Here is a 22,613-nt window from a genome sequence, read left to right as displayed (position 1 = left end):
CAGAGGCAGAGATTCACAACCAAGCACGAGGCTGAGTCCTGGGAATCCAGTTGAACAGAGGGAGGAGGGAATATATGAGCCAGGGAGGTCAAGATCATAAAGGAGAAATCTACAGAGACAGCTGAACCAAGCTTGTAGAAACTCATGAAGTCTAGAACAACAGCTGTGGAGCCTCCGAGCGACCAAACTAAGCCTTCTGCATCAGGGAGACAGTTTTATAGTTTGGTCTATCTGAGAAGCCTCTAGAAGTTGGACCAGGATCTATCCCTGGTGCATGAGCTAGCTTGTTGGAGCCCATTCCCTATGGTGAGATGCCCCCTTAATGCAGGGGGATGGGGCTTGGCCCTCCCTCAACTTAAAGGGCCAGGCTTTCTTGACTCCCTGTGGGAGCGTTTACCCTTTGGGAGGAGTGGATGGGAGGTGAGTTGTGGTGGAGGACGTGAAGGGGTATGAGAGAAGAAATGGGAGGAAGAACTGTAATTGGAATGTAAAATGAAATCTAAAAAAATTCATTTAAAAATGTATCTGGTTGCTTTCCCCTTGAATTTTTCACTGTGCTAAAAGAAAAAAAAAAACTAATGAGATGGCCAACTTTACTGATTTAATTATTTCGGTTCACTCTTCAAACACTGCCATTGCATGGACCTCTAAGAAACCTCTAGTAGGTCCTACCACCTGGATTTTAGCATCAGCTTTTGACACAACCATCATCACCGACAAGCAGCTCTTGTCGCATCTGAGCCAGCAATGCTGTGCAGCAGAAAGATGCTAGAAAAGAAGGTGTAGTCAGGCATCAGCTTTGAGAAGTAAAATACATCATCAACTCCAGGTGAAGATCATCGTTGCGTGTCTGTTCCACTTGGAAGAATGACCAACACTGAGAGCATTCCAACCACCAGATATAAGGCACCTATCTCTGCGGCTTGGGAAGCCTTAACCAGGTTTCAACCTCACATCCTAAGGCCAGAGTGTAGCTTGGGCCTCCCTCCCTGGCTTGGAGTCTTTCTTAAAAGCTAGCTTCAGATCTCCTGCAGACCAGCCTGGGTCACCTACTTTCACTCCTTGAGCCTGCCTAGGCCAGCTCCCTGTGCCTTGTGTTGCCTCCACGGGGCAAGTGTGGGCTGATGACACAGTTGTTTGCCAGCACAATACTTAGAAACCTCTGCCTTGACAATCACATGCATTAAATTGTTTCCTGAAGTAATAGAAAAACGAGAGGGTGGGGGGTCATGACCAATATGGAGACTAAATAGAAAACAGAATCAAGGAACCAAATCTTAGCCACAGGATGAATTCCATAACAGCTTCTTTTTACTAAACTATTTCCCTAAAGTAATTCCCACAAAGCGAATATATTTGGTAATTAGGAAAAAAATGTCAAAGAGGAGAATTACTGTTCTCAAGATTTTGATTTTAACATGAATATAAACCCATTCTCATTTAAACTCCTCTATGCTGACTCCTTTATCCAATTATTTCTCAACTTCTAAAAAAAAATTTTAATTTAAAGTTTGATGGACATTAATGGGACCTAATGAAATTTAACTCCAAGCCAACAATAACTTCACAAAGAAATGTAGAGGAGCTTAATTTTTACACCCATTCATTTCAGAGAAGAGATAGTAACCTCAAACCAACACTTTCACAAGAAACACGCTGCTTGGCCACCTTTTATTTATCAGCATTGAAAAGCCGGCTACCTACTAATAAGACAGTTTTCTTCAAAGATGTATTGTCCCTGATCCTGGCAGTGCCTCGGTGCTGTTGGGGGTCTTTAGAAAGCATTTAACTCTGGCCGAGGGGTAGGGCATGGGTCACCTCAACATTTGCCTGTTCCATGGAGGGGCAGACAGGCACCAAACTAAGAGAGAGCAAAGCTGGCAGAGTTCTAATTGATGGGAACGGAAAGAGCTGACACTTAGCCAGGATAAAGCACAATATGGAGCAACGAGCCTCTGTTCGAAGCCTCAGACTTGGTATAAATTTTTATGTATATAGAGTATTTTTCATAAAGCAATAGGATGTCTCCTATGCTGCTTTCGTGTATGTGTATGTTCGTGTGTGTGTGTGTATGTGTGTGTGTGTGTGTGTGTGTATGTGTGTGGTTTTGTATGTAGACTAGGGTACATATGTGGGCATGCATGTTTTTGGATGCTAGGGGTTCATGTCTTGTGTCTCCCTCAATCATTTTCCATTTTATTTTTTGAGATATCATCTCACTTTGAACCCAAAGCTCGTTAGACTGACTAGAACAGCCAGTCAGCCTGTCCCAGAGGCTCTTGTGTCTCTGACTCTCTTGTGTTTGTTAGGATAACAAACACACCACCCATCAAAATATAGAAAGAACACAAATGTCCATCAGTGGATAAACAAATACCAGTGTGGAAAAGTACATACATCATTTCATTCCCAGGATACCTTCAAAAGAACAGCTCGGATCAGTGGCTACCAGGGCCTGGAAGAATCTACTTATTGAGACCACTATCTGCTTTTGAGCCTAAATAAAAGCTATGGTTGCACAAGATTTTGAATGTGTCAAACATAAATGCTTCATAATAAGGTAATGACAAGTTTGAACTCAATAAAAACATTGAAAACTATAAAATCAAACTTTCCCTTCACCTAGCATGACATCCGATCCCTATGGATCTGGGGCCGTTTTACAAATGCAGACCAAGTTGTATACAGGAGACACATCGTCCAGCCACCCAGGCTATCCAGATAAAGCTCACAACAGTAGAGACATGTCGTTTCTAGAAACAGGACACTTATTTCACACACCGAAGACACAGGGGTTAGGGCCACGCTCTCTGCTGTATGGTCCTCTCTCAAGAGTGATCACATCTGGGCGTGATTATGTCTCTTCCTTCTCCACCAGTCACACAGACTAGCACAGCCTCTTCCCACGTGGAAAGGGAGGTGTCTTCACACATGACACATCTCAGAGCACTGGCTAGGCCCCCAACTCTCGGAGAGATTACCTTAAGCAATCTAATGGCGGTCATCCAGCACATTCTGCTCTGTTCTTCCTCCGCACAGAGCATTTTCAGGTCCCGGGGCCCTCCTGCTTTGTGAGGCTAGAAGGCCACAGCACATGGTTTATTGTTAATGCAAATCTTGAAGGAAACACCTGTTGAAATAAAAGTCACTAAAATTCTCCTAGTCATAAGAGAACTCTGTCTTAAAAAAAAAAAAAAAAAAAAAAAAGGAAGAAAGAAAGAAACCAGAAACCAAAAGACGCCCAAGCTTACCTAAAAAACTGAGGCTTGCTTTAACCATCTACCAAAATATTAAACCTGTACCTTAAAGCAGAATCCATAGGCAGTCGGTGCTCCGTGCTTTTTTTTGCCCGCCAGTGATATGTAAACATTACTAGTGCTGAATTCGCTGAAAAACTGCAAATGTCGTGGTTCCTTTAAGAAACATACATGTGAATGTTGAAATAGATGTATATGGTTTCACAATAGCTTCTGTATTTTCCCTGTTATACGATTTATAACTTGGACAAGAGAAAGTCACCTCAAACAATATGTCAGTGCAACGTCATAGAAACAAAAGAAAAGGAGTTGCCACTTCCTTAAATAACCAGGAGCTGCAAACAATTTCATTTAAATTGGCAAATGGCAGTTTGTTTTATTAACAGACAAATTCCCATTTTAAGTTTCCTAGTCTCATTAACCGTTAACCATTGTATCAAGCTAACAAAGAAAAGAGAAAACCTCAAAGGCTTTTAAAAGTGTTTCCTGCATCTCGGAGGTTCTACTACAGGAGGAAACTCGGCTTCTTGAGAAGAAAATGGGGAAAGAAAATCTCTGCTTCTTGCAGACAGGACCATCCCTCACATCCATATGCTGTCTGGCAGCAGGCTGTGGCCATCTTGTTCCACAAAAGAAGCGGAGTCTGCACAGACGAGCTGAGGGAAATTACCTGGGATGGGATGTGTCTGACTGTCAGGGCAAAGGGAAATCGTGAGCGGCTATTTCTCCTCTGGAAAATCCGAGAGATTTGAGCTGGCCATGGGAAATCACTAGGTCACATCATTCCGCGATAGGTTAATAACTTGGAGAAGTGCTTAATTCTAAGGTGGACTCAATAATCAAAACTGGCCGGAATGCGTTTGTTCTCCAGAACCTTGCTACTAGCGGTGTGGTCACTGAACCCCAGAACCTGTTCCACCTGGGAGCTTGTTAGAAATGCAAAATTCCAGGGCCCATGCGGGGTCTGCTGAATCAATATCTGCATTTTAACAAGATCCCAGGTGGTCTTGTATGCACAGTGTTTAGCAACAGCACACGTACCGTGCACGCACACACACACACACACACAAAATACATTCAGCAGTGTGAACAGGAATGCATTTCATTGTCATTTGCCAGTAAGCTATCCCAACTCAAAAGATGTCACTGTGTATCACTATTTCTAAGCATTTTAATCTAAAAAGGTGTACTTCTTTGGAGAATAAAGCAGAAATTTTTAAATTATTTATTTATTTTGGGTTTTGAAACGGTCTCTTTATATAGTCCTGGCTCTCCTGGAACTCACTATGTAGTCCAGGCTGGCCTTGAACTTACTAAGATACTCTCAAAGTTCTAAAATTAAAGGCATGTACCACCATGTCGCGCCTGAAAATATTTTTTGGAAGAAAACCTTTGTTATGGAATAATCTTTTTGTATACTGTGAAGACGTGTCACTTGAATTGATTTAACAAAAAGCTGAATGGCCAAATAGTTAGGCAGGATTTCCAGGCACAGAGGATTCTGTAACAAGATTGTAGGAGATGCCAGAGTTGCAGAACAAGCAGCATGGGCTTTACAAAGTAAGGGTAACCAAGTCACATAAAAGATTGTAGATTAAAAGACATGGCTTAATTTAAATTAAAAGAACTAATTAGAAACAAGCCTAAGCTATCAGCCAACTATCATAATTAATAACAAGTCTTCATTTGGTTATTTGGATTCTGGCAGGTGGGACAGAAAAGACTTGGTATACATCTTCTTTAATAAAAAATAAAATAAAATGAGGAATTGAAATAGAAAGGTTTTCTTACTGTTGTAATATTTTGGAATATATATTATCATTGACAGAACCTAATTTGATAATAAAAATGCATACTAAAAGGCTATGTAGATTTAGTTATCAAAATCTATTGGTATGCTTATGTAAGGAAAAAGAAGGAAAGATGGTACTTAGGACTTTCACTAACATGTAATTCACAGCCATATTGCCAAGTCTTATGGTAGTGATTAGTAAGTCCCATGCAACCTTCCTTGGAAGTGAAAGTATTCAACCAATATACCCACATAAAAAAAAATAAGGAACAAAAATGAGAAACATTTTCTTTACTAGGTAGTACATTGGATAGCATAAATATTAAGGTCTAAAAAAACTGAAGTTCTCTTATTTCCATAGATATTTTTAAGTTGGTGAATTTAGAATTTTCTCTATACATAAATTATATTATTGTGTGTGTGTGTGTGTGTGTGTGTGTGTGTGTGTGTGTGCTTGTGGAGATTTCAAAGAAAAACTTGTAGGAGTCAGTTCTCTCCTTCCCACATGTGAGTTCAAACAACCTTGAACTCAGCTTGCTAGATTTAGCAGTGAATGCCTTTACTCACTGAGCTATTTTTGCCTGTCTCATGTAGATTAGAAGAATATTATTATATCAATTGACAGCCAACATTTAAAATATTATTTCCCCAAGTCTTATATAATAGGTATATTTTTTGCCTGCCTCTGGAGACCAGTTGTATAAACTGCTGTAGGGGCTGGAGAGATGCTTCCGTGGTTGATAGTATTTACTGCTCTTGTAGAGGGCCTGGGTTCAGTTCCCAGCTCCTGAGTGACGGCACACAACTGCCTCTAATTCCAGCTCCAGACACTTCTGACCACTACAGGACCCTGCCTGCATGTGGTACACACACATACACTCAGGCGCACAGCACAATGCATGTATAAAATAAAATGAATAGTTTTTTTGAAAAAAAACTGAAAATTCTATTGGACTTCAAAATCTGAAACCTCATATGAGTAAGAAGAACCAGAAAATTATTTTGTAGTGGGAGGAAATGATGCCTTTGATATGGGAATAAGAGCAACCAGGCCCCACAAATGCTACGGAACAAATAAAATCAGTGTAAAGTAGGTTCAAAGACTTTTAAAAAGTATTTTAGCAGATGACTAGGATTCAGATAAATTTCCAACTCTGGACATCAATTAAGAAAAATTGCCATAACGAAGTCAAACTTGATATCTTAGAGCTAATAGATAGTTCATAACATACCCCAGATACTGGCTTACCTTTGATGTACCTTTAGTAGAAAAATATAAACCAGATCTTCTCAGAAAAAAGTAAACTTTTTTCCAAGACTTTTTTCCTTGTTCTTTTGCATGTAGAAAGCCATGGATTTCGGGATATGTGCTTGAACTTAAAAACATCTGGAAAACACATTAGATGCATTCATAATATTATGGGAGCAAAGATGTCAATAGTCTTTTACCTGTCAGATATGAGCACACAAAATTAAACTGCAGCAAAGGTGTTTGTATTGTAAAAAGATTACAATGCATGCTTGATAGAACTCTATCAATAACCCGGCACAAGTTCCACATTAAGAGTCTTCAGAAAATATACACTCAGAGTAATCAATAATTGGATAAAAACCCAAATCACAAATTATTTGAATGTCTACGTAAAACTGGGCATTATCTGGAGAATTATGTCCTGATATGTTTCATCTTTTCTACTTATAGATTCCCAAACAAGTATTTTGTCTTTAAAAGATATTATGCAATGCCGTATTCTGTAGGTTCACTATCCTGACTTCACTCTTTACTCAGACAGCTAAGACAAATTCACCTGACTAGTGAGGATAAAGCATGCAATCTCTCTTTGTCTCCTGCCGTTTTAGGTAGGCAAGGCAGGGTGAGGTTTTAAAGAAAATCTAACAGCATCTTCTAGCCCACATTCTCTTCTACAATACAATCTTCATATTGAATCATGAAGAGGTGGCATCTGTTGTTCACCCCCCGAATCTTCATAAACCTGTCACCCTTAGATTTTGTTTGGGGTAACACTACCAATTCTAGGTGAAGTTCTAGCTTGATGGCTTCCACGAATTGATTCATGGAAATCAGCGGTCAGAAAAAAAAAAAGGAGGAAAAAAAGGTGGGTTATCTGAGACCCCCATGGGCAAGAAGTCTAATGAAAGTGGGAAAGCCCTGGAGAATGAGACACCATGTGGAAAGACAGAGTGAAAAGTCGGCTTTGAAGGGGATGCTCAGCCTTCTAGCCACTGAGTCAAACAGCTACAGAACTGAGCCAGCCAGCAAACTCTTACCCAGCTCATGCCCCACAAAATGACTGGCAAAATGTAAGCAGGTACTGTAAGCCATTCAGATTTGGAACAGTTTGTTACAAAGCAGTAATTAGTTGAGGCAGTGGGCATGTGATACTGGGGAAAAGGCAAAGAAGAGTCGTGAGTGGTGGCTATGCTGTGTCCTTATTAAGACAGTGAAAATGCATTTGCAACTCCTAAACGGAAACAGAAATCCCTATGAGTACACAGACACAAAAATGGGAAAATTTAAAATAGCAGAAATCATTAACTGAAATGGCGTAATATACCCTAAAGGCCTGCAATACATTCAGGGAAATGCTGATAGGAGATATTTACATTTTAAAGTAAATCACTAAAATTTTTTGATGCAATGAGCCATTAATTAATTGATATGCAAAACAGGCAAGTAGGTTTTTTTAGTTTGAGTGCTTTCCAAGTTATTAAACCAAACCAATTAAATTTTTAAAGAAGAGTCATAGGGGTCACGCTAGAAAGAGAAGAAACCTTTTAAAAAGTAGAAACATTGCCTCAGTGGAGAAGAGAGGTCAGGGCGTGCACTGGACTATCTGATTCTAAAGCCTGTGATTTTCCTTTTTATTATAATTTAACATTGAGGCAAAAGAATCATGGGAGAGGACAATTTAGGAAACGAAGTGGAAGAAAAACTCATTCCCACCACCACATCACACAAATCAGTGAAGAATCCGCAGGCAAAGCTTTGGGGTTCCCCGCTACTACTCCAAGGGGTGCCTCCATGAGACCATGCAGCATGGAAGCTGTTTGTAGAAAAAAAAAATTCTCTAACAATATTTATTGAATATCCTTAAGGATAAAAATAAAACACCCCTACTTAAAAATCCGCAGAAAAGAAACCTGTGCTAAATGCCCCTGCCTAATATATCAAAAGGCAGGCTATAAACACTGGACCAGAGACCATTACCATTAATTGAATTTGTGAACACCCAGGTTTGGCTTAAACAGCACTAATGAACCTGTGAAAAACAACCGTGGCTGCCAGATCTCTTAATCTCTTGGAAATAACATTACCCAAACAGTTGACTGTAAAGACAATGCCTGAGTAAACAACCCTTCCAAGCCACAGACAGGGTGACAGAAATGAGCCCAGTGGTCGTAAGGTCAATTTTCTGGAGATGCTAAGGATGGATGTTTTAGGATTGATGCATGTGCTTCCCTCACAGCACTGCAAGTGCTGGCTTATGGAATGAATGCACTGCACACCCCTTCTCTTCTATTCATTTAACTGCTGTGCATATTCTCTCAAATACCAGTCAAATGTGTGGAACTTACTGAGAAGATGCACATTTTTCGACAGATACACATTTTTAAGTATAAATTGCATGCAAGTTTTCTTTCACACAAAAAAAACCATTATTTTAATTTTGCAAATTCTTTACCGTCAGGATGGGCAATGCTAATTTATTATTTAGCAAATTATTTATTTGGGTTTCTTTTTCCTTTTTATCTTCAGGGAAAAATGTGACTCTTGCAGGCTACAACATTTCAAAATCTGGCAAAAATTTAGGAAGTTAGGAAAGCAAGGTTTCCATTTTGGTGTTCTTACATATTTCAAGAAAAACATTTTACCTGCAGCATTTGTGTAGGGGATCTTTCACCATTGGTCTCAGTTGCAAAAGACACCATGTGCTCTGGAAAGAAATACTGACCAAAGATAGAAGTTAAATCAGTCCCAACCCTCTGCCAGGAAAGATGCCATGGTGGCAAAACGTCTTAAAACCAGCATGTCTAAAATTCCCACAAAATGATTTGAAAAATGCCATTCCTAAACCTAAAGAAATGGCCTCTTAAAGAACCCAGGTGGCAGTGCGTCCCCAGATCAGCTGACACCCCAATCACACTAGTGGAGAAATCCTAGCCCTTAAGTTTATATTGAATTTGCTCTAATCTATTCCTTCAGTTCCGCAATCACCCTACCAGATACTGGAAGGTCTGACCCATTTCACAAAGTCAAGACGTAAGGGGCAAAGGCTGTGTCAATAGTCATAGGCCAGAACACAAAACAGCCAGGACTCACCTGGAAGGCTAAAAGGCCACTCATTTCTTCCCACTCTTTCTCTCGACTAGTTTAATCATAAAATTCACCCCAGGAAGTTGTTTAAAATAGATAGTCCCAGCGCTTCATTCTTGACTTTTCTGATTCGGTAGATTTGGACAGGTCTCGAAGTCTGTGTTTTTAATAAGTCCTGGGGCTCCCCGAGGTAAATTTCATGATAAGAAAAGTTTGGAAACATATCTTCTACTCTATTTACTTCAAGAGCGGGTTAGTCAACGGCGTCTACTAATACCATGGTCGAAAACTTCAGCGCTTGTTGGGGCTGACCTGTGTGTTAGGGATGGTTAATGCCCAGCTTTCTACCCTCACCCATGCTGCATGGATAAAAAACAAAACAAACAAACAAACAAACATAAAAGCCCCTATAGATTGTCACATCACCCCCAAGAACCACTACTCAGATCTAGAAAAATGAATGTCAAGCTTTATTTAAATAAAAATAAATAAAATGAAAATTGTACTCTAAGCCATATTTCCTTCAATATAACCTTTAAATGAGTGCCTTAATAAAGACTCCCACAAGAAAATACTTTTCCTTCAAATCTAATTCCATTTCATCGTTATTAGAACTCTCGTTTTCTTTGTCAAAGATCAACCCATTATGTTTCTATTAATAAGTTACAATAAAAGAGAACATAAGAGGTCTTCCAGGGTTTGAAAATATTCTATTATGGTGTGTATCATATATTTTTCATAAAGGATTGTTTCAATCCAATTATCCAAAACTTAGTATAAAAATACACCACAGCTGCAGAGACAAAAACAATTTAAAATAATGAGCCCAGAGGCGATTCTGACTTCTCTGAATCCGCAGACTTCATTAGGATGACATGAATTTACTTTCTTTAAAGAGAACTGTAATGAACACAGTGTTTACTAGGTAATGCGCTGTTCTTTATCTCATTTCTACTTAGTTCAGAAGTTACTACGCTGAAAATGAAGTAATTTAAAGAAAGAGATATATCAGTCTTAAATATCTGGAAAGGCTACAGTGCTTGTAACAATCACCAATTTAATTTAGAGAATGTCATACTTCCCTTAATTCTATGAAATGTTCTAAACAGTAATGCTCTGGAAGACACTTGGGGACCTATAACAATTCATTTTCTAAAGCAAATACAGAATTTCTTTGGCTTTGTGTCTTAAAAGGCAGAAGGGATAAGCCACAGAAAGTATCTCCCAGTTGGTTTTCCCAATAGTTTGCAATTAAATAACCAAATTCACTTCCATTCAGATTTTGTCAAAAATGCTGCAGCATTTTACCTGTGAATAAAAACGACCATGCATCACATTAGCTCACCATTGCTGGAACAAGAAACCAGAGCACAAATCCAAAGTAACTAGCTCTGTCTTACTCTGAATAATGCTCTGCTGCACATAAAGTTTAACTGACTCATTTCACACTGCCACTGCTAATGGAGAGTCCACTCACCATTGGGTTCTTAAAAAATTCATATTTGGCATAATTTTTTCTAAGATACAGCTTATTGTCTTCTTCCATCCCCCAGTGAGACAGCACTTCAACCACCAGCTCATGGTCTTCTATTGTTCTTTCTGTAAAAATGTTTCAATGAGTAGGTTGGCAGACACAGAGATAGTTCAGCAGACAAACATGAAGATACGCCCAGCTACATCAGCACACAAATATATAGAGTAAATTGTGTAGCTCCCACAATGCATTATTAAGCAACAAGTTTTGTCTAAGTCCTTAAATACCTACACTGGCAAGATTTTCTTTTCAATTCTGAATTATTATATTGACTTTTATGCCAACACAGTCATCTAAAAAGAAAATTACATAAAATATCACAAATCCATTTCTGCTAATTCTCAGTCTCCTTCTATTGCTATGTAAATTGCAGTATGAGTTTGATGACAAATCTGTATTAAGACATGAGAGCTATTCTTTCTTTAACTCATCATGGTGCCAAAATTAAAATATTTGCTCCAGGTTTGAACAATTCACCTCATTAAGAGATGAAGAATTTTGACAGGTTCACTGTGCATTTTAAGACTCATAATCTAGGTAGCTGAAAATTTTAAAACGGTTGCTTTAAAGGGAAATTTCCACTCATGTGGATATAATTTTTTGTGAAGCTCAATTCCTTGTGGCACTTTAGACTCTCAAAATTAATTCAAAGAAAATAGATCCTGTATTAACAAAGAAGATAATTAATTAAAGTAGGAAGGTACTTAGTAGAAAAGAAAAAATATCAAATGAACCAAGCAGTGGTAACTTTAAAAAAGTCAAACATAACCAGCATAGAATCTATTGTAATGTAAACTGTGATGGTATTTGTATTTGTATTATTCATAATAGCTCCAAACTGGAGACTACCTATATACCCATATACGGAGACATAAAAATGATTTTTAAGAGCACACTAAAACTATATTCTACAATAATCCCAAACAGAAATCTCATAAGTGAAAGCAGATGTATATTGCATGAATCCTTTCACATAAGGTTCCAAGGAGGAAAATTCATCGATGTAGCCAGGAATAATGGAGATGGAAGGTGAGGTGGGGAGTGCATGAAGCAAGTGAGGTCACAATTCCTTCTCATTCCTGTAGATGTTACTCAGGAACATGCCGTGTATGAAAAGTCACGAAGCTGCCACCATGGCTTGAACTCCCCTTTCTTGGTGCAGCTCATTCTCCAAAAAAAGTCAGGAAAATTTAATTATGAAATTGCCGATAAGGAAGAGAAAGCCTAGAATAGCTAAAAGGGGAACATGAATTCCTCCGTTCTTTAAATGTTCCTAGGACCTCTTTGAAAGGAAGCAGCATCTCTGAGGTTCAACACTCAGACATGATCTGGGCCATACTATAAGAACCCTTGTAAGCAAACACACTTGACAGAAACCTATTCTCTTAAAAAAAATTGTCTCAATGTATACGGATGAGTTGTAGTAACTGCTCCCGGGCATGCCAAATTCCGGCCTTAGGTGGATCAGGTACCATTGTTGCCACCTCACTGGGTTGTTCCTTTCATTGCTTCCCTTTCCAGAACCCAGGCTTTGGCCTCATTCTTTCCTTTCTTTCTCCAAATGAAGTACTCTTTTCGACACATCCATAGAGTTCCCCAAAGTGAAACCTCTGCCTAAAATTGCCCTCCCCAGTGCTGAGATTCTCCATCTCCTCAAAAAACATTTGCCAAGAGCCAAGGTCCACACCATCATTTTTTTTAAAGCAGTAGATCAGAATCATCACTCAGTGCCACTCCCAATTTCACATCTGGCTCTAAGCCCCGCAGAAATGAAAGTTAAACTTTCAGAAGATATTTGTGCCTAAAGAAGGCAAAAACAATACCATGCCCATGGAGGACATAATTAACACGATAGAAAACAGATATAGAGCTGGGTGGTGGTGGCTCACGCCTTTAATCCCAGCACTCAGGAGGCAGACACAGGTGGATCTCTGTGAGTTCAAGGCCAGCCTGGTCTAGGAGAGCTAGTTCCAGGACAGGCTCCAAAGCTACAGAGAAACCCTGTCTCAAAAATACCAAAAAAAGAAGAAAGAAAATAGATATAGATAAAGAGACATAAAATAGAAAATAAATAAACAAGATAGAAAATCAACCTTAAAATCAATAGATATATAGATATAAAATAGATAACAAATGAACAAGATAGAAAATCAATCTTAAAAGAAATGAAGGTATGATGTACACTAAACATGATAAACTCTAAAGACTCTGTACTAAATGAAATCAGGCAGACACAAAAACACTGCCAGGTGGTGATGGCACACACCTTTAATCTCAGCGTTCATGAGGCAGAGGCAGACAGATCTCTGTGAGTTCAAGGCCAGCCTGGTCTACAAAAGCTAGTTCCTGGACAGGCTCCAACGCTACGGAGGAAAAAAAAAAAAAAAACAACAACAACAAAAAGATAAATACCCCATAAAACCCCCATAAAGGTACCAAATATGCTCCATTATAAAGTAACAGAGAAACAAATGGGAGTTTCCAGAGCTGGCAGGAAGGAGAAATAGAGCATTACTGCTTAACTAGTAAAGCGTTTCAGGGTGGGAAGAGAGCATCCTTCAGGCAGGTGCCAGGTCTACAGAGTTTATGTGGCATACACACCCACTGAACTGCATAGTTACATTGGCTAAGATGCTAAATTTTATTTATGCTATTCTACCACAATTTAATAGTGTGCTTCACTACCTTTACAATTATCTTCCTTTCAAACCTAGAAGTACTTGTTCTTCTTAAAATATTATTTTCGTGAATGTTAATATCATCTCATTTTGCCATACTCTCTCAAAGGAACGTCAAACTAAAAATGCCTTCAGCATGTTTTTCTGCCTCCCACTCTGTATCCTTTACTCCTAATAGTCCCAGCTATCCGTTGTGCTCTCTCCACATCCCCCTCAGAAACAACAAACCACCACAGCCCATTCCGGATGCCACCATGCCAATGGGCCCTCATCCTTTCTCACAGAATCTCTTTGCTAGTCCCCAAACCTCCAGTTACTCTTTGGATCTATGATGCACTGGTATCATAGCAGTCAACCCTCAACCACTGCTCATAAGATTATTGCCCAAAAGACTTAGGAATTTATACTTCTCATGAAATGAAACTATAAGAGCTGGCAAGGACACCTTATCCATCCATCTATCCATTCAAATTGTCACCAAAGGCCTGCAAGGGTCAGATGCTCCTCTTAGGATCTGGGAGGTTTGAAATGGACAAAACCAGAAGAGAAGGACTGCCCTGGTGAAGCCCCTAATAGGAAAGCACAGACAATAAATAAAATGTAAGCCCTTTAAAGATGGCAATAATCTCGACAGGAAAGGATGGTGCAGGGAATACAGAATGTGCTGAGAGCAAGGGAAAGGGCTCATTTCCAGTGGCTTTACAGAGAAGGGCCTGTGGGGAGGGTGAACTTCCAGCAAAGATGCCAACAAGAAGGCCAGAGCCAAGCACACACTGAGGAGTAAGAAGGCAGCACCCGGGGTAAGGATGAGGCTGGAATGTTTGATGCACAGTATGGCGGTAGGCATAAGATTCTAGAGGCGTAGAGAGGGGGGTGTTGAACCCCACCCTCCAGGGTAAGGACTTACAGGAGACAGTACAATGAACAGAGGAACAACGTGAAATAACAGGCTTAGACTGTTATAGCTGCATCACACTCGCTATGGAGTATAGAGCGGATTTTTAACAATTCCAAGGACTGAAAACATGAAGTCCACTTAGGAAGTTGATTGGAGTTAACCTGGGCAGGCTAGATTAGATGATAGAGATTAGATTGACATAGTAGCTGTGGGCTTTGTAAAAGGTGGGAGGAATCTGTGTGCATCTGAAGGTCTAAGCAGTGGGAACGGAGGAAAGAGTCCAAATGTGTGCATAAAAAGGCCAACTGGTGGAAGACACTGCAGGTCTTAGTCTAAGCTCGGAAGGACTGCAATTAGTAAGAAGGAACTGGGAAGACCGAGACCATGCTAGTGAGGCCGAGAGTTCAATGGACTGCAGCGCAGGGCGGCATTTTAGCAGTCTGAGTACTAATTTAGTTTATCTTCCCACAAATCTCAGTTAAAATGAGTGCACATGCTGCACACAGAGTGTGCACCTATATTCTTTGCAACCGCCAAGAGAAGAAATTCAAGAATGATAGCTGTGTCCTGGCTTTTAGTCATCTGTGTTTCTTTGCACAGTTGCCTGTCCCTAACAATAAGGAAGGAGTTTATGCCCCGCCCTGAAGGTATACCAACACAGAGACGAAAAAGCAACAGACAGCCATTTTCTTGATGGTTAAACTTCAAGGTATATGTAATCAATCTTTGGCAGATAAAATTGCTTAGGAAGAATCATGTCTAGCATGGTCCTCTGCTGCCTCAGACAATGGTAAGGGAACAATGAAGGAGAGAGAGGGTCAAGTCAGACCTGGGTCACGTAGGAACCAAGGACTCTATCTGCTCCCCTTTAGGAACAGGAGCATTTTCAGGGTGCCATGGTCCCTATAAGCAGTAATGTGAAGAGTGACCAAAACCATAGACTTAATTTTTTAATCCTCAAGAACCCATGCATCAAACAGAAGCAGAGGTTGGTGGCAATGCCAACCTCACAGCATACCAGGATGAGTGTTATGTACCCAGAAGGAAGGTGGGAGAGCTGAAAATTTAAATAAATAAATAAATAAATAAATAAGAAAGACCTTGTGCTTTTCATAAAAGAAGAATGAGACAAGCAGGAGCTTCCAGAACATGGAGAAAACAGTGACGCAAGGATAAGATAAATACCTTGGCTGAGAATGATGACTCCCACCAGAATGCTGGAAAGGTAAAAGGGGTCTCAATGGTCGAATATAAACATTTCAAACCAAAGGATGTTGACTGCAGAACTTGAATTATTGACCCCAACAGAACAATCTGGACTGCCAACAAATACCATGAGGTTAAATTCTCTGTTTTTCTGATAGCTGGAGAACAAGAGTCCAAAATTCATTCGAGTTACAGAAAGAGATTGCATCTCTGCATGGCTCAGTGTGTGAGCATGTCACTGATACATTTCATTTGTATAATGCCCTAAATAGGTTGAATTATGTCCCTAACGATACCAGAGCCTAACTCCTAGAATCTGTAAATGTTATCCTACCAAGGGCAAGCCTTTGCAGACATCCAACAACAAACATATAAAGTTGAGGAATAAAGAGTTAGTCTCTCAATCTATCTGTAAGCATCCTTCAAAACACAGACAGAAAGGGATTTGAAATAGACAACAAAGGGAATTGAAATACAAATCAGAGATTTAGTGATGTGGCAACAAGCCAAAGAATATCAGCAGTACCCAGCACCTAGAAAGGTAAACACTCAGGCTCCCTTCAGAGCCCTCCAAACCCTCCAGAATTGTGGAAATACACTTCTCCAGTTTATAGTTCGCCAAGTTCGTGGTAATCTGTTATGAAATGATTATGATAACCTAATGGGTAAGTTGTGTTTCTGTTTTAAAGCTAGCCAAGCTCTCCAGGTTGGCTGAGCCCTTGCACCTGACCCAAACTGATGGCCTTTCTCCTGCAAGACACTGCTTCAGCCTACACGGAAGCTCCTGCTGGTGCTTACACAGCCACCTCAGCGAGTCCTAATTCAATAACCAGGAAAAGTATAAGTCACTCTCTTATTTCCTATTGCTTTAATTATCTGTTTCTTCTGATTTTGAAATGTGTCCATATTTGCTAATCTATCGAAAATAAACAATCATGTTCTTCTGAATGTAAGGAGAATAAAAGCAACAGTTGGATTTCAAATTATCCAATCTTCACCTTCCATAAAAGTAATTTAGGTCATTTGAGTCTGGGAGGAATTCAAAATTAAATATAAAATGGTTTGGAAAAAAATCAAGCTGTATTTGTACAGTCACAATGAATAAGAAACTAAAAAAAAAAATAAAAAAAACAATGTGGTGTGTGTGGTTACCAAGTAGAATGCAGTCTGGTGCTTTGTTGACATCACATGCACACACACACACACACACACACACTGCAGAGCCAGAATACAGATCTGCAAAAGGAAGATAAGCCATGGAGTAGTACTTCAGGAAATTCCACAGATCTTTAGTACTGAATGTTTGAAAAAATACAAACAGTAAGGTCAGAAGAATATCCTCACAATATTAAGAAGAAACATGCTTTCAAAAGGCTATCAAAACCTAGACTCTATTTAAAAAAGCAAAATATATCTGCTCTACCCATTTAAAGCAATGTTCTGTCTCTTATCTATGGATAATTCAGATAATATATAAATCCAGTAAAAGTCCACAGGGCTGAACGCAGCTATGTTTTCTGCCTCATCTACAAGTCTGACAATGAACTTAAAGTTTTCTTCCCACGAAGTGTGGCTTTGAAAAATTACATCACATTAGATATTCTTTACGCAGCCATCATCATCATCTCGATTTGGAGGCACGTTTGCATTGCATCCTCCAGCTGATTTCATTCCTCGGGGAGCCACAGCTACAGAGATCTAAATAACCCTGGCAAGGACAGCTGATGACCAACTAAACACACCTTGTTGTGACTTGTTTGCTTTTAGCGAGGTGGCTCACTAAATACAAGCATTTGTAGGCATAATGTTCAACAGGAAGAGACACAATGCCGGGGCAGATCTTTCTGAGAAGACGACAGGTAATGTGTAGAGGGAGTGAAAAGCTGCAGAACACCAGTGTAAAAACCTAGGCACTGTCATAAACCATGCTACCAAGACCTGATAATAAAGAGAAAAACAGCAGCTCCCTTGGTACCAGTTGAATTCTCCTCATAACTGTCCTCCTTTAATTATACTTTAAAAACAAGCAAATTTTAGCCAGCTAAGTAATCCTTCTCAGTTCTCTATATTTTTTAATGCAAAAAATTCTCCAAAACATAGCTCTTTGATACTGTGTTCAAAATGAGAATAAACTCCAGCCTTTGAATTGCCACTCAAGAGAGAACCGTAGGTACCATTTGTGTAAATCCATCTCTCTTACGTTTGTTTGCTTATTTGTCTGTTTGTTTTAACTTCATAAAACCAACATAGGTAAATGTTACAAAAACTTTCCAGCTGCAACCTTAGTTCGAATTATGAAATGATCCCCACTGGTTCACGCGTTGAACAGCCAGTGGTGTTATTCCAGGAGACTCTGAGGGTGTTAGCAGGTGGGATACAATGTTAGGAAACAAGTCCTTGGGGTCCTCTTGCCTCTGGCCCCTTTGTTCTCCACACGCTCCTGTAACCATGATGGTCTGTTCATTACAGCATGGAGATGTGGGATCAAGTGACCATGAATGGACGCCCCCAGAACTGTGAACCAAGATAAAAGGCCTCCTGCTTGAGGTAGTTTAGTTGGAAACTTGATCAGAGTCACACAAAAACAATCAACATGGACACATGTTTTTTTTGTTTTGTTTTGTTTTGTTTTTTTTAAAAATCATTTTATTCCTGAAGGCCATATTGCCTGCCCTTAGATGCCTAAGGAAGAACTGGTTAAGCCTCTTTCAAATAAGCTTTCTGAAGTTTCTTTTCAGACATCAGAAAGTGAATTGTGGTCATCAAACATCACTCATACATAAGTAAAGAATACCAGGAAGGCCTCCTTAAATTACTTCAAAACAACGAGTAAGAATGAGAAATGGGAAGAAAAGCTTTGAGGAGTCTTAAATGATGTTTACAACAACAGCAACAAAAAATGAAAACTGCATATTGTTTTAAATTTTATTTTTGCTTCTAATGTATTTGCGGGGTCTTGCTGTTAGAAAAAAAGTTACCAAATAGTTCTGTTTTCTGCTTAATTTTCAAGAACTTTTTCTTTGAGAGAAAACAAAGAAAAGAAAAGTTTCCTCTGAAAGTGTTGATTTAAGTTCAAAGTCTTTTAAGAAACTTCAATCCGCGAGAATGGGAGTGCTCACCTGTGACCTTCTGCCTGGATTTGTTCCCTGAATCCACTAAAAGCAAGGCGTTGGGCTCAAATAGAAGGCAAAGCCCTGCTCTTCTCATCGCTTGATAAGAGGGGAAACAAAGTGGCTTTTTCTTCTAATGCACCCAGAAAACAGTTCTTCCTACACCATTGTTACAGAAAACTCCAGGCGACAAATAAATGTCCCTTGTATTTCCCAGACCTGCGTTGAAGCCACCTATATTTTGCCAATCTTATTTCCAGATCAAAATGAACAGCCTCTGACCAAGCAAAACAAAACCTTAACACGAGAAGCAAAGAATAAACCAGAGCTCAATTTCTAAAGAGCTCCTTAGGCTGAGAATGCTACTTAACACCACCAAGAGCTCCCAGACAACTGCCAATCAGATTAAGGCCCCAAGAAAAGTCACAGGGAAATGACGGCACTTTACCTTGAAGGCTTACAGATCGTTAAATTCGTTTTCCAGCAAATCAAAATAACCTATGCATTACCTCAGATCCGTGACGGCAACTTTAATTTGCAGAAAGACTTCTTTTTCTACAAAGGCTTGTGTCTATGCTTGCTCCAGTCCACTGGGAAAGCATGCGGAGCTGACATGCTCATAAAGAGCCTCCATGGACCACATGCCACCAGACACATCCTTGGGAGAAGGACTAAATATCCAACTGAGCATGGGAACTCTATGGAGTGTTTTCCAAGTCTCTCTCCTCACTGGACTTCATAAGACAATACTTTGAATGACTGTATATAAATGCCTTACAATTCAGAAGAAGTGGACTCAAAACACATTTACTTGTCTTTGACCCTGGGATGCAAAGATGGATGCACAGCCAGAGTCCCTTATCTCATGGAAGTTCCATTTAATTTTAACGATCAGGTCATTAGGAAAACGGTTATAAAAAATGGTACAGCAGCTAAGAAGATGGGTATTTGACCCTGCTTGATACTCTAGGTGTCTGTGCTACTCCAGGTGTCTGTGCTACTCCACGCATCTGTGCTAGTCCACGTGTCTGTGCTAAGTTTTTAGGGAAGATGTCACACACTATTGGTCACCACAATCCATCACTAATTCTACCAACCAGAGATAATCAGAAAGCATTCCTCCCTTGCTTTCCCCCCAGGTCAACATAGGTTATACATGTAAACATTTCTCATAAAATTAAGGAAAATAATGCATTTGTACATGTTTTATTCAAGTATCATCCTAATATTATATTTGTTAAAATCAGTCATTTCAAGATTTATTTTTTTACTTATGTGTATAACACACACATATACATGTAGAGGAAGGGAGAAGGAGAGGGAGGGAGAGAAGGAGGAAGGGAGAGAGAGTGTGTGAGTGTGTGTGTGTGTGAGTGTGTGTGTGTGAGTGTGTTCCCATGGAGGCAAGAAAAAGAATATACCTCCAGCTGGGCATACGGAAAAGGCAGTTGTGACAACCTGCCCCCTCTCAAACATAGAGGATGACTATACCACACAAGACTGAGTGTGCAGTGACAATGACCTAGTCTCGCTTTCCCTCCTAGTTTGGGACAATAGGGGAGCTGCCGTCAGTCAGATCAGCTGCTAAAGAAAATACCCACACTTACCTTGTTGGCATGCATATTCTGTGAGAAAATGCTAAAGGCGCTAAAAATAACAGTCCAGGTGCCCAAGCAGGTAGCCAGATAAAGTCGGTACCTAAGGATCCAATAGTGTGACAAAGAAATCAAGTGGCAACCAGGGCAGCGTGCCCAAGAGTCCCAAGTAAAGGAGGGAGGCCTGAAACACAGGCTGAGCACTAGAGGTGTAGGCAGGCAATCCCGGTCCTACAAATTACTGTGGGTAAAACTACAAGACTCAGGCTCTCACCCAGATGGATGAAGTTGGTACCCAAGGGGTAGAGGGCCAGCTGTGAGGCTACCATAATGCCTGAGGGGGAAACAGGGGGATCTCAGGCAGTTCTGAGCACCTGCCAAAGAACCAGGAGGCAGTTTTACTTATAGTCAAATCTTACTCCTTGCTGGTAAAATATTTTCTCGTTTGGGGACTGCGTATGCCACCAAGATACCGTATCTGAGAGCACGGGAGGTCAGGGTACTTGATTCTCTGCACAGAACACCTCCGAAGGGCTCCACTGAGGTTCCTGACGGTGACAAGGGTGGTCACAACTCTAAAATCTGCTAAGTTATACGCAGCACAGAAAGAGTCACTCCATACTGGCTCTAGAAAACAGGAAAAAACACCGAACCTCTTCTGTTTGAAACAAAAGGAAAAAAAAAAAAACCTGCAGTTGCAGCTTAGGAGCAGGTAGCAGCAAGCTCCCGGCAATGTGCAACTCCTCTTTGCTTTGAGAGATGGTATGGACAGGGCTGTGCGTGTAAAACCGGTTTCATTAAAAGCCTCCGGTCATTCATTCTGCTTATTAAAGCCACTCCACGGTAGTATTCACAATGGAAATCTCCGCTGCTGTAGCAATGATACTAAAACACAATTAATCCCTCTTCCTGAAGAGTGTAGGTTTGTGCTCGAGGTATAGTGTTAATTGCTACTGCCTTGTACCACAGCTTCAATTAGGAATCCAAATGGGAGCAAGACAAACATGGATCCCATTAAGTTCCAGAGGAGTTGGAACTGAAGCCACACCCAACACACACACACACACACACACACACAGAGAGAGAGAGAGAGAGAGAGAGAGAGAGAGAGAGAGAGAGAGAGAGAGAGAGCTCCTCTTACTGACAGCAAATGCTTGCTTCATCTGGGGAACTGTAGTGACACCCAGTGGCTGTCAAGGGAAGTACAGAGCCGTGTCTATGGAAGTGTATTGCTACAGAGACCTCTTAATGTCTGTAAAACCGCATTATCAGAATCATGTCATACTATATCCTGCCATTGAACAATTCAAAGACTTAAAACCGAGTGAGGACATTTACTTCCTCTCAATTATTTAGCCACTTAAAATTCTCAGCAGTCAAGCGGCTGATTGTTCCCAGAGAGGCTTCAAGCATATTCTCCTTCTTCCTTTGAAATTCAGACATTCCACAACTGTCTTCATCAAGAGAAAGTCTACCAACGCTTTCTAAGCAGGTAAACAGTACCAACACCACTTTCAGAAGTGTGTGTGTATGTGTGTGTGTGTGTACACGTGCGTGAATACTTGTGTGCGTGCCTACCTGCCTGCTTTTCTGTCAGAGTCTGTCTATCTGTGCCAGGGTGTTGTATAGCAATCTCTTACTCAAGTAACCACATCTGACTTTCAAAGTGGTGCCTGAATCAAAGTCAGAACATCATGTTTGCAACTCAAACACTTTAGTAATGGAGACATCTCCCAACTCGAGAATTCTTTTAAAGCATGTCCACCAAATAATTCTGTTGTCATCACCATATTTTTCAGAATAAATGAAACAAAGGTAAAGAATTATACAGTCATTCCAGAAGTGAATGACTGTCATGGTAGTATAAAAAAGTCCTCGACAGTTCTTTAAATAAATCACTTGAAGTAATTTGGCTGTCAATAGTAAGTTATAAGAAATGATTTTGATGACAGCTCAGTAACATTTATATGGTAAAAAGAGAAGTAATGTGTGTGGCACATTGAACACCTGCCATCAAATATAAACATAAGACTTTGCAGGTGTGATCAAGTAAGGACTCTGAAATGATGCTACTGCTGCAGATGAAGAGGGAGGCCCTAAGCATGGCTGGGACAATAACAGGGGACTTGATAGCAACAGAAGAGAGGTAGGCTCTCAGACCAGAGGCTGATCAGAGTGATGCGTCTTCGAGCCAAGGAATGCTGGCA

General features: G+C 40.1%; 1 protein-coding gene across 2 annotated transcripts in view; it reads right to left on the bottom strand.

The window, feature by feature from the left end:
- Grb14 (growth factor receptor bound protein 14) overlaps positions 1-22,613 on the bottom strand; it is a 103,677-nt gene that overhangs the window by 16,775 nt on the left and 64,289 nt on the right. For both annotated transcript variants that reach the window (XM_057755216.1, XM_057755217.1), the window contains 5 exons: positions 10,863-10,984; positions 8,944-9,018; positions 6,299-6,436; positions 3,303-3,413; positions 2,982-3,077 (listed from right to left, as the gene is read on the bottom strand). In XM_057755216.1, coding sequence (XP_057611199.1) covers positions 2,982-3,077; positions 3,303-3,413; positions 6,299-6,436; positions 8,944-9,018; positions 10,863-10,984 — 542 coding nt within the window. The remainder of the gene's footprint in view (positions 1-2,981; positions 3,078-3,302; positions 3,414-6,298; positions 6,437-8,943; positions 9,019-10,862; positions 10,985-22,613) is intronic.

The sequence above is a fragment of the Chionomys nivalis genome, chromosome 22, assembly GCF_950005125.1.
Source record: "Chionomys nivalis chromosome 22, mChiNiv1.1, whole genome shotgun sequence".
Classification (NCBI taxonomy): Eukaryota; Metazoa; Chordata; class Mammalia; order Rodentia; family Cricetidae; genus Chionomys; species Chionomys nivalis.
The sequence above is the reverse complement of the archived record's forward strand: the minus strand, read 5'-3'. Positions and strand labels throughout refer to the sequence as shown.